A 13789-nucleotide genomic window follows, 5' to 3' on the forward strand; every position below is an offset into this window, starting at 1 on the left:
TGTTAGTAATGGAATACATTTTTACAGAAATATTTATGATTAATCTGAATGTATAATTTGCTTTGGAGTCTCAGAGAAGAAAGTATTCTGAATGGGGTAAATAAGGAAAGATTTTTGGGTACAGATAATATATAAGCTGGGACTTGCAGAGTGAAATGAAAGAATGTGTATAACACATATTCCTTAAGGAAATGTGTATAACACATAACAGTGAAATAATGGGTTTGCTTAGTTTAGTTGGAAGCATACAAACTAGATCAGACCATCAGGTATCAAAAGTAGATAAATAAACCAGTTGGTAACTCAATTTTTCCCCTTTTCAGTGTGTGGTTTTGACATTTGAAAAAATGACATTTGCAAAGTCATGTATAATTCATAGCTATTGGTTTAGAAGACACAAAGCTATATGGCTATATTTACTAACTATAGAAAAACTGTAAAAATAATGCATTATTGTGATTCTTAGAAGGAAGATTTGGAGTGTTAATATCAAAAACTAAAAAAAAAATAAATAAGATATTTTCTCATGTTTTCCAGGTTTATTATGTTCTCTATCAAATCAAAAGCCAATTTCTACTTTGAATTCTACAAATACAGCATGAATTTAATTGGGCAAAATTAATCCTATGATTTTACATTTTTTTGTTTTATTTCCATTCTTTATTCAGAGTCAAAACAGCATAAATAAGTGGAGTTACAAGAATTTTCTAAAGAGGCGTATGGTCCAAATTTTCTGTTCTTGTGTCCACAAAATTTCCTCTGTATTTAATGCTGTTGCTAACACATGCAAAGGAAGAGAATCTGACCAATTATATTTTGCTATTTTCCCTTAAATTTTAATTTAAAATGAGAATGAAATTAACAGGCCAGTTGGCTACTTGTGAGCTTTGGGGAAAAAATAGACTGGTATTTTGCAGGCCAGATGGGTCAATTAGAAGTAAGTGAAGTCAAATTTGGTCAACTTCTTACATATCAAAGGCCATGACATATTTAGAGAGAAAAAGAATTTAACATTAAGCAGCATTAAACATTAAAGAAATAATATAATTAATAATATACAATACTTAAAATGAATAGGAAAGAGGTAAGGTTAAAAAGCATTAATATAAATGTAAAAACACATGAGAAATTATCCTGGGATGCTGAAGTTATGAAAGAAATGTGCTACCAATCTATTTTTTAAGAGCAAATAAAATGTTCACAAGAAACTGAGTAAAACCTAATTAAAAAGCAAAGACAATTACTGATTAAAAATAAATTATCAGTGTGTTTTACATTTTTAAATCAATGAAGGTTAGTAAACATGTAGTCTATTTTGTTCATCTGATTTTCTGTTAACTCTTAATATGAACAGGAAAGCAAAGTCTTTATCAGAATCATTAGTGAGACATACACAAGTAAGTATCCGTCAGGAAAGAAGAGAGATTCTGTGCTCCCTCTCCTGTCCTTCTTGTTTAAAGCAAGGCCATAATTCTGTTTGTTGGTAGTGCTGAAATTTTTTTAAATGCTCTTGAAATTCTGGACTATTTTAGGACTGTCTTTTCCTACTTCTATCTGTTCTGCAGGCTTGAATCCCAAATGACCACTGACATCCAGACCATCCTACAGTTGCTGCAGAAACAAACCACTGTGGTCCCCCCAGCCTACAGTATGGTAACAGCAGGACCTGAATATCAGAGACCCATCATCCGGCTGTTGAGAACCAGTCAACCGGCAGCATCCATCAAAACTGACCGAAGTTTCAGCCCTTCCTCACAAGTGAGTGTGGATACCATCCAACCAAGTGTGTCTCTCAACGTGTGTTTCCAGGGGTCACCTAAATCAGAATCACTTGGGGTGCTGTGGAAAAGAGAGATTTCTGTCCCTATCTCTGTTTCTACGCAATTAGAATTTCTGGAAATGGGCCCTGTAATCTGCATTTTAAACAAGCCCAGGCTGATTTATATGTTCATTTAAAGTTTGAGAACAATGAAGCTAGAATAATGATTCTAAACATTAGCATTTTTTCTTTTTAAAGGAAAACCTTTCTTCCAGAATCAACCTGCTTAAATTTATATGTGGTAGAGCTTTGCAGTCTAAGGAATAGTCTTCCTGGCTCCAAAAGGGCTTAGAGAAAATCTGGGTCCAAAAGAGCTTCAAAGAAAATCTGTAATTTTCTACAGTGCCAAAGGCTGGGCGAGGTCTCAGGAAGGAAGGGGAGGAGAAATAGTAGGCTGGCCAGATTAGACCTGAGGTTCAGATGCCATCAGACTAGTAATATCTTCTGTACCCCACCCATCACCAGAGATCTCTAAATTTTTTTCAGTTGGATGATAAACATGGTAAGAAAAGCAATTTAAAGTTCTTTATCCTGCTTCTGAAGCCCTCAAAGGGGGTCTTTGATTTATGTTAATATGAGTAGTCTAGCTTTCCTTGTAATTCTATTTTGGGAATTAGTCTTAATTAGTTAAACATTATGGTGAAATTGGACCTAAGAACAATGATTTAAATAAAGATTTGTAGAATAATCTCGTAAAACTTTTTTAGATGTTTGGGAATTTAATTTAAGATGTTCTGGAAAATGAGACTACACTAATAAAAGAAGGTAATGTGCCAGAAGGAAAATAATGCAATACTTCTAAAAATCTGAAAGCAGAAATCAATTTAACTAGTTTTGAATGACTGGGAAACATGTCATTTTTCTATGACATGTAAAACCATCTATTTTGTTCTTTGTTTTCAGTAGGTTTAGGTAACATTATCTGACTAGGGATGACTGATTTTATTTCCCATCTTTTCTTTCCTCCTTATACCCTCTTATTCATCAAGTGATCCCTTTCCTCATCTCAATTTTGTCTTAAATTTTGAATTTAATTCATCTGGAAAACTCAATGTAAAGTAATATATTTTAATTTGATTTTAAAATCTGGTTCCAGGGTTAAATAAAAGTTCTTGAATGGTTGGTTAGGATTATCTATACTGATAACCAATCTCTGATGTCTTGACTCATTTTGGGAGGGAAATGTTGGCTAATATCACTAATCAAATACAGATTAATGAGAAAAAAACGCTTACGTTTTTATTAGTGTAATTTTCAATGACTATCAATGTGAATTATAAAACTTGTTTTGTTCTTTTTCCATCAGTGTCCTGAATTTCTAGACCTTGAAAAATCTAAACTTAAATCCAAAGAATCCCTTTCAAGTGGGGTGCATCTGAACACAGCTTCAGAAGACAACTTGACTTCACTTTTAAAACAAGACAGTGATCTGTCTTTAGAGCTTCACCTGCGGCAAAGAAAAACTTACCTTCATCCAATTAGGCATCCTTCTTTGCCAGATTCATCCCTAAGCACTGTAGGAATCTTGGGTCTTCATAGGCATGTTTCTGATCCTGGTCTTCCAGGGAAATAATCATTTTGTACTATTTACTCCACATACAATGTAAGTGCTTTTAATGGCTGTTTTCCTTTTTCTATTTAAATCCTCTCTACTTGACTCAGGGGCTCACAAGGTACCATTATATGCAAAAGTACTGTATATTTTCCTAAATTGAAGCTTGTAAGGTAAAATTGAGCAGTTAGGATGTAAATATATGTAAGAACTTTTGGTTCCAAATGTTAAAACTGCCAGCATCTCACGGCACCTTATTTTTTATTTTTATTTTTTAAATCACATGCATGTTAGGAAACTCCAATTTCTGTTGCATGGAGACTCCTATTTACTGCTTTTACTAAACCAGTACTTTGTTATGAAAATGCCTTCCATGCAAATAAGAAACCAAGGGATAAAACTGTTCATGGATACAACTCAGATTCAGATGATCCTCAACTCATGGGAATTCCAGGGGGATAGAGGAAACTTAGTCACTTTTACAAACAGATTCAGGTCCTTCTGCATCAAGATGTTTAAAGTTAATTACATTCATTCCTCCACACTGGAACTAAAAATACAAAGTTTGAGTTATAAACCTCTGACAGTATAGGAAGCCATCTCCAAAAATTAAACGTAGGGCAACATTAATGAGAACAAAGGTCTTTCTATTTAAAATTATATCACTAATTGCATTTACAAACCATCTAAAGTATTTTCCACTGGCACATTTCCTAGAAGGCTTAAAAATAAATTTCTCTCATTTTGCTTTTTTTTTTGTATGTGGGGGGAGGGTGTGGTCTCCTTAAGAACTGCTAAACTGTGATTAACACAAACTGATATCCACAGCTTCTTGTGATTCACATTTTAAAGCAATCCTGAATTTGATCGCAATAGTGGACATACAGCCTGAGCAACATGGCAAAACCCCATCTCTACAAAAAATGTTTAAAAATTAGCAGGGTGTGGTAATTCACACCTGTAATCCCAGCTACATGAGAGGCTGAGGTGGGAGGATGGGTTGAGCTTGGGAGGTCAAGAGTGCAGTAGGCCTTAATCACACCACTGCACTCCTGCCTGACAATACAGTAAGACCCCATCTCAAAAAATAAATTAAAAATAGCAAACACAGTTTTCAAAGAATGTGCAATTTCAGTGGATTTACATGGCAAAACTAGTTTCCATTAAGTATATGTTATTCCATGTCTAATTCCAGCTGTGGGAAACCAATGGGCCTAGAAAGAAAATGCACATACCAGCAGTAAAATTTCAGTTGTGTTTAGTTATTCCAACACTTTGTCCATTGAAAATTAAATAAAAACCTGTTATGCATGGATTAGAATGAATATATATTGACCTCAGAATATCAGAACATACCATGAAATATATCTTTCAATTAAAATATCTTCAACTGTTAGATTTTTTGTGGGGGGCATATGTAGCTCATAAAATTGGGGTAAAGAAAAAAGTTACAATTTAAGATTCTGATCAGTCAAGTTATAGTTAAGAAATGTTATTTTTCAATTCAATTACAATTTTACATTTATGAACTCTGATCCATTGTATCTTTTCTTGCTGAACAAAAATATTGAAATTTATTGAAAGTTTCTTAGTCCATTAAGAACATTTTATCAGTGCACATTACTAAATGGGTTAATTTCTATCCCTTCAGGATATTCAAACTTTGACACTGATCTGTTAATCAGCTTCAAATGCAAGCTATTTAAATTTACTAAAACTATTGCACTATTTAAAAAATGTGATTAAAGTGACCTTAGATTGCCCCCTATATAATTTTAAATGGTCACATAAATTGGTAACCCATGTGGAAGGCAATCTATAATCAAAAGCATGTTCTTATTCCTGCTCAATTTTTCAAAAACCAAAACACAAATGTTCAAGTGCATTATTCAAAATGACCAGTCAATTCGAACATAAACTATTATACAAAAGTGTAATAATTATAACCAGCTTCCCAAATCATTTGTTGTTATGCAGATACAAACGTAGGGGCTAACTGATGCTTTCACTTCCTCACTCAACAAACATTCAATGGGCACCTAGCAGGGAAGAGAAAGTCCCATAAATGGCTAACTCTGATTCAGAGGACTATTTTGGGATTTTATTTCCATATTGGGACACATTTTTGCAGCTGCAACAAATTTCATAAGGATTGCCGGCCTAAGTTCAGGAACAGTCAGAATGAATTCACCAGAGAATGTTCATTTGTAGGGAGAGAGGATTTGGCAGGTGAGGAATTGAAATCTGATTGATAGTGAATGCCTCAGCTGCAACATTTGGTATGACATGCATAAAATCCAACCTCCCACATAAAACTTGTTTATATTTATGAAAACTGAGCATGAAGAAATAGGAAGATGGGGAATGGTGTGCAAGCATCCAGTTTATTTAAATTCTAGCACAACAGAAACCTTTTTCTTAATTCCTTGACATAATTGCTTGTATTAAAATCTTAACCCTCAGAGAGTTGGACAGGATTAGGAAGGTCCCTTCCTACAGGATATTAGCTTAAAAAGAGACTGACAATATAAAGACGTGATTAATTGGGCATAAATATCAGAAGACTCAATGGCTAAAGTGACTTACAGATGACCAAAGCAATGATCTTGATGTACAAAATTCATCCCTTTCCCCAGCCAAAGATCTAATGCCTAAATGTACCATCACCCGCCTGTTGGCTATTGCAAAAATAGTGTGACCTCTCCATCTAGGGATCATGCTGAGGGCCAGGTTGAACTGCTGCAGCCAATCATAATTGCACTGTAGCAAATGCTTTCCTTCTAGGTAATTAGAAGCACTAGCATAACACCTTCTGCTCTCCTCCTAAAAATAATACTACCTGGTCCCCTGGCCTAAATAAAATGTCATTTAAAATCTAAAGTTTGTTTGGGTCAGATGATCTCCTGCTGTTATTAATTGCTGGGCAAAAAGCTGAAACTTAGACTTATCATTCTCCCCAATAGGGGAGTCACATTCTTTAATTAGTTGAGACAACCAAGAATGAGAAATGATGAAGCAATGTTCTCATGGGGTTTTTAAATTAATAATCACTCAGTCAACAAACATAGGAAGGGAGGGGGCAGATTCGGGACAGAATAGTTTCTTAAGTCCATTATAATGTATTGGTCATCAGAGCACAACTATCCTACTCTTCTAGTCAGGAAGTATGGGAAGCAGGTCAGGGCACTTGGGGTCAGGTTTAATATGTTTGTGTAAGAATTGCTTACAAGGTCCTTTTGGAGGTTGAACTTTAGCAATGGTTCCAAAATGACTAGAAAAAAATGTTCTTATCCAAATGTCATTTTAAAACCCCATCATATATTGTCTAAGGATAAAATGTATCACCTATTGGTATATCTAATATTATTATTATTAAATAACAACAGTATCATTCCTCTAAATGACTTTCATGATTTAAAAATAATTCTGTAGATCAGTTATTAGAAATGAATTGCAACACTGACATAACAGAGTGTTTAAATTGCTTATCTATGGCAAAACCAAAATAGATAAACATGTAAATTATCTATAAAATCAAAATTTTATAAATTATCAAAATTCAAGTTGTATTTTTACAGTAAAACAAATATGTTTCTATCATGTGAGTTCGAAGAGGCACTTGAAGACAGGATGATACAGGACAGTGGTCCTCAAAGAGTCATCCTCCAACCAACACTACTAGCATCACCTGGGGACCTGGCAGAAATGCATAGTCTTGGTCTCACCCCAGATCTACTAAATCAGAAAGTTTAGGGGTGGGACCCAGCAATCATCTTTTAACACGCCCTCCCTCATGTGATCCTTACACACACTAACAATTTGAGAATTTACCAGTGTAGAAGAGCAAGCAGAGATTCTGCATCAGACCAACTTGGGTTCCAATACCAGTTTTTTCATCAATAACTGTGTGACCTTGAGCAAGTTAATTAACCTCCCTGAGTCTTTTTCTTGAATCTCTAAAAATAAGATAATGATACCTGTCTCACAGAAGCTTGAGAAAGAAATGAGATAAAATATAGTAAAGGGCCTGGCATATACTAGATGCTCAAAAAATGCTGAGTTCCTTGTTTCTCATCCAGAAACATGGCATTAAAACAATCAGGAGAAAAATTTCCCAAGATTTAGATTTTGCACAATGTGCAATGTCTCCAACAACATTGCTGTTGCCAAGATGAAAGTTTTTGATTCAGAGAAACCTACATGTAGCTATTGTTTTATCTCTCTTAATTGTATTTTGCACTATTAGGTTTATAGCTTTAAAGTAATATTATTTACAGTAATAGTGAGAGTATCAATCTCCTTATTATAAGCGTGTCTACTCTGAATCAATTGTTACATGCCAAGTATGTGAAAGTAATCTGTCGATCAGTACCACTAGAATGTATTCTCTAAAGGCTGGCTCACTGTGGAAGTCCTTCTTTAGATCTACGACATAGTCCTTAGATGGATATTTGAAAATACATTTACAAAATACAATTTTGATAGTATATAATTTTCCATTTTTACAGAAAATATAATTTTACAGTTGCAATGGTTCTTTCAGACCCCTAGGCCACTCTCTCATTGCACAGATATGTTACACAGTCTTAAACTGGCTAAGCTCTTGTGTGGATCGGTGGAAATTGCAGGGGACTCAATGTGGTAAACCTGAATTCAAGTTATACCTTCTCCATTTATTCTTGGGACAAATCCAGAGTAAGCCCCAGTATCCAAAATTATAAAAATGGTGGTAACATCTAACATATCTTGAAGGGGTGTGTTGAGGATCCTCTGAAATATGTAAGTACAAATGCTTTGTAAACCATAAAGCACGTTATTCCTCATTGTAAATCTACAAGATCATTGTGTGATGTGTGCATCATCATAAAGATAGTGGAATATGATGATAGTGCAGTCGCACTACTTAAGGTCTTCTAAAACACTTTCTGTTGCTCTTTCCTTTACCCAACATGCACATTCATACTGTATAACAAAAACTTATAAAGTCATTTTCACATGCCTCCCAAAGATCTAGTTGCTCAGAGCAGGAGAACGCCAGTGTAGATAGCATCCTTATATTTGTTAAATATTGCCTTTGTCCACCATTCATAAACTTATTTGCATTGCGATTGTTTTCTAGCTTTGCAATAGCTCATCCCCCTCTCCCTCATTCCTCAAATGTTCCCAAAGTTTTTTCTTGTGGTTCTACTTATGATGTGATGTTAAACCACTTTACAAACTAAAAGGATTATGTTTTAAATGTAAAGTATTAGGTGTTGTGATTAATCAGTGCCCAAGAGTAGAATAATTCATCACATGCATTTGTGGTACAAACACACTTTGGTGAAATGTCAAATACAGAAAATTAACAGAAAGACATGAATTATTAATAACCAAAAGCATGAAAAGAAATTACCGTGATGCTTATATATATAAACTATTAAGTGGAGATTGAGAGATGACTAACAAGAAGTTATTTAAAACATGTTATTACTATGAATACATCAAAACATCTATAGAAATGCAACGTCAAGAACACAGAACCATACAATCAACTGACAAATTTCGTTACTCTACCATTCATGATCAAACTTTTAAATGAGAATAGCAAGATTACAGAAATACTCCCAGTAAAATAGTACTTATTATGAGAAGTGGCAATATTAACATCATTATTCTTGAAAAGCTAATGTCAAAAATTAGATGAATCCCCTAAATTATAGTCACTACATCTGTGACTTCCATTAATTTATATTTTGAAAGATGTAAAATAATTTGGTATACCTGTGGTTTTAAAGCACTATGTTGAACCTCTATCCTTTGTATTTCTTCTTGTGTATTTTAATGTTTTTATATTGAAAGTAATCATAACTGTTAGCATTTCAACTGTATTATTTATACTGACATATATTGTTTGGATATATAAGAAATTCCGTAACATTTTCATCATTCTTATTTAGGGGAAAAATTAAAGGATCAGTAATCTTATAATTAACTCCTCCACATAGTCTCCTCAAATGCCCCTATATTTATAATAGCACTGAAATGATATGGCACCTTCCTTCCAAATGTTATATAAGATTAGAAATATTGAGGAATCTCTAGTTTTTATCTCCTAGCCACCTAGTGATTTCAATTAAAGGCTCATTACCGCTTTTTAGCTGAAATTTGCGTTTTATAATTTTGATGGTGGGAAAATGTATTACACCAGAATGTTTACCAGTTACAGAATAATACATTTCAAAAAAGAATGTGTATAATCACTTGAAAATGTCAGTCATCTAATACAAAGCAGCTCACTTACATCTGGCTAAGTAGTAAGTACCTTGGAATGCTTTAAACAAAATGAAACAACCTACCAAAACACATACTATTTCCTAGTTTTTATGCACATAATGTAGCATGAAATCATAATGCTTTTGAAATATTCTGTGCAGAAATATTTATTTTTTAGTAAATATTTTCTTCAAAGATTGGTATGTGGTATTGACAGTGTAATCTACTTGCACAACTAGTTTTGCAATAAGCTTCTACAGATAACTGTAAATATGTACATTTCCTGTAAAAAATGGTTGCAAATTTTTGGTAGCTAAAAGAAGTGTACAAGTTGTATTGAAAATAGAGTATATATACATAATTTAAGAATGAAGCATATAATTTCTGATCTATTTATACATGAAAAATTCAAGAATTTGTAAAAGAAATTATTTTGGGGAAAAAGAAAGTAAATCTCATTAGCTAAGTAGGATACTTTTACTAGAGAAGCCAACTTTTTCCAACGTTTTACTAGGAACAGTACTAGATATAGGCATGGTGGTGCTGATGTTATTTCATGAAATCACATGTAACAGTGCTACAGTTTTATTGAGTTCCATCAGGACACTAGTAAGATAGACTGAGTGGCAAAAAGCATTAAATCTAAAATTAAAGAAATACAATATTTCACCTATTATTGCCTGTTAAGACCACAACAGTGATTGACTAAAACATTTATTGTTTACTTAAAATTTCTGGTGGATAAATAGGCTTTAACTTATGTGCAAATAACCTTTTATAACATATGTTTGCTTCATTTTTTAACCAAGAATGAAAATATCCAGATATTTTCTTTTGCCTGAGTTTCATACTTTCTTAATTCCTCCCCGTTTCTTCTCTATTATTTAAGGGGAAAAAATATCAAACTACCTTCAAGAAAACTTGTAAATAAAACGTGTTGGCCATAATGTGGCATGTAAGCTAAGGACTATTGAGTCTGTTTCATGGCTTAGATTTTCCAACCTTCATCTTAAAGGTTTAAAACACCAAGAGAACATTTTCCTTTGATAAATGAAAAACCAAACACAAATAGCAGAAAAAATTATATTGGTATCTACAACCAAGGCTGATCAGAAAATGAGAATCTTAAATATGAAGAAGCTAAATATTTTAGAACTTACCACAAGATAAATTATCTCTTGCCATAATATAAATCTGAGGGTACCACAGATAGCTATGGAAATTAAATATGCATCCAAAAGTTCAGAAAAATCTTAAAATCATTTGAAAGTGACTTATAATTTTCAAAAAATGAATGTTTAATAAATATGCTTCTGGGATATTCATACTAGCACTCTTCAGGTTATCTTTCAAAAATTCAATAATTACAGCAAAATGAAATTTGATTCAATAATACAGTCAACTAGAATGCAAATATTTGTATGCACGTATCTGTACATACTTACATTTTTATGGTTAAGGGAAAACATTGGGGTACCTCTCACGATATGTCAGAATTAGGACCTAATCATTACCAATATAAGTGCCCCTGAATATTGCTATTAAATGATGATCTAGGCCAATTCTCACTCTCTGTAAGCTTTGCAAATTGCCACCATCTCTGATGTTACAGAAGGGGCACATCTGAAAACATAATTAGCACATAGAGAAACAGCTTCCTCATTCTCTTACTGTATGGCACATCATAGTGATGTAGAAGTGTTGCCAATGTCTACTCACTATTCAGATACATAGAAGCACACCTGAGTCCTGAATACTCACAAAATAATACACAAAGCTGCATATTACCAAGCTACTTGGATAAAAGGAATGCTAAGTATATAAGACTCTTTCTTTATATGCCAGAAAATATATTTTAAAACAAGTAGAAAGAGATATGGCAAAAATGATTAAAAGCACAGATTTCCCAGCATTCAAATAATGAGCTGATAGACCAATTTTTCTTAAGTTTCCCAGTGTTTTGCTGGAAAGTAGTTTTATGCTCAGAATTCTAAATTACAGGAAAAGTTTAATATATGTACTATATGATGACCTCATTCTAGACTTCAAATTACCTGGGCAGTATTCATTTAAAATCCTGTCTGCACTCATAACTTCTAAGTATTTACCAGTTCTAAATATTTTAATTTAATCTAATTATGTATAAACTCTAGACATATTATTGGATGATACTTTAACATTATGTATTTATTCAAATGTGCTTAATTCATTATGTAAATGATTGAATTGCGACCAAAAAATTGGGATCTTCTAACACAAGTTTCAAAGTAATAAAACACCCATGGTTGCATTTTAAAGCTTATGGAACAGAATATGCCTGCCTGAAAGAAGTCTTGGAATTTACTCATCGGATTTAATTCACCAGATATTAACAGATTTATTTCTATTCATTACCCAGAAGACTATAGAAAAGCAGAAGAAAACATATCATTTAAGAGTCTGTCAAAGTAAAAGGCAAAGAAGAGCACATTTTGACAAAGAGTATTTATTTGTTTGTCCAGTTTAGTAATGCCATAAGATTACAAGTAAACTTGATGTCTTATATTTTACTTAAAGAAATAATCACAAATTGATTTTTTGTTATTTTTTTAACTCCACAGACTTTAAACTATGTTAACAGATTCTACTTTCTTCTAGGGTAAATGCCTTTTTTGGAAATAAATATAACTTGACTACATTTTTTGTTACTTTTTTCTGGACGCATGCGTAAATAGATCAAATGAGAAATCCTTGAAATTACATTTAAAGTGGACCAAATTAAGATTTCCATAATATTGATTTACCCTTGATGTAATTTAAAATGTGTAAACTGCCACTCAAAATAGAAGTGCAATACCTGACATTTAATCATTTGGCAGTCTTTTAGATATAGGTGAATTACTGCACTGTTATTTGAACTGAAGCATCTCATAATATATATATATGTAACAGATTTTGTATGATACAAAACTTTACAGCAAGCTATTTGAATGTTTATTAAAAAAATTCTCAAAATGACATGGAAACATGTTTACTGTATAAATAAAAGCACTTATACATTAAGAGTGTACATTATTCAATAATTAACATCATCATAAAAGAACTGGGGTGTAAGTTAACCAGTGCAAACTACTATACTATATTCATATTGCAGTCATGTTCATCATAAAAATATTTTATCAGTTATTTTAAAGCATCAAAAGTGAACTGTATTTCAGTATAAAACTCTGATAAAATATTCTGTAGGCCTAATGTTTCTGTGAATATAAGTTTGTCTGTTTAATGTAAAGTGCAGAAGAGTTGCCTGGCAATTAAGTTGGATCAGCATAGAATGTTAGTTTTGCTAGAGAAAAGGGGTTCTGTGGTCAAAAAGTTTAGAAAAAACTGGGCCAAATAAAATTAAACATGACTGATTTTATTAACCTTGGGCTTTCAGATGCTAATATACCTTATCAAGCTTTAGAAAGCGAGAGTTTCTAAATATGTTTGGCCATGGAAGCTCCTTCATAGACCTTCTATGACCAAAAGTCATAGGAACATTTTTAGATGAGAATTGTGTTAAAGAGTTCTAAGACAGAGTGTCATTTGGCAGAAACTTGCATAATACCATTTGTCATTTTAAAAGTTTTACCTCAACTGTGAGCCTCCAAGTAAGAGAGATAATCATAATTGACCACAGAATAGGTCAGTAACACCCATCTGTATAACCTGGGTGTTGAGATTACAGGCTGCTGAGTCACATTATCACCATTCAACGTGAACAACACATAGTGCTTTTACATTTGCTTTTTCCTACAACACTTCTAATTAGAAATCTGTTTCTTTAATTTACCAGCTCAGTTAATGTCCTCTCACATTATCAAATATATGTTCATAAAAAAAAGCCAGATAACAAAATTATGTGGATTACTTATTCACACATTTTTATAAAACTGACCAAGTGAATTTGACAGCAAATTATATAAAATTATCAGTGTCAAGTGCATTACTTCCTTTCCAGGATTTTTTAAAGTGAAAGCTGATTTAAAATTCTGTAAGTTTATAAAAGGTTTTGTTCAAGATACTGCCATCTATCCTTCATCCATTAAGAAACATGGGATTTTATAAAATCTATAAATTAATTTGGTCAGCAGTCATAAAATTATGTCACTCACTGTTAGATTGGAAGATACGCATTTAAAGCA

The 13789-nt window shown here is 32.8% G+C and overlaps 1 protein-coding gene across 1 annotated transcript in view; it reads left to right on the forward strand.

The window, feature by feature from the left end:
* Positions 1-3814, forward strand: part of KCNH7 (potassium voltage-gated channel subfamily H member 7) — a 485293-nt gene extending 481479 nt beyond the window's left edge. The window contains exons 15-16 of the mRNA XM_017890966.1: positions 1566-1758; positions 3126-3814. Of these exons, the coding sequence (XP_017746455.1) occupies positions 1566-1758; positions 3126-3392 (460 nt within the window). The 3' untranslated portion in view covers positions 3393-3814. The remainder of the gene's footprint in view (positions 1-1565; positions 1759-3125) is intronic.
* The last annotated feature ends 9975 nt before the right edge of the window (positions 3815-13789 follow it).

Source organism: Rhinopithecus bieti, unplaced genomic scaffold (genome assembly GCF_001698545.2).
Source record: "Rhinopithecus bieti isolate Rb0 unplaced genomic scaffold, ASM169854v2 scaffold_19966, whole genome shotgun sequence".
Taxonomy (NCBI): Eukaryota; Metazoa; Chordata; class Mammalia; order Primates; family Cercopithecidae; genus Rhinopithecus; species Rhinopithecus bieti.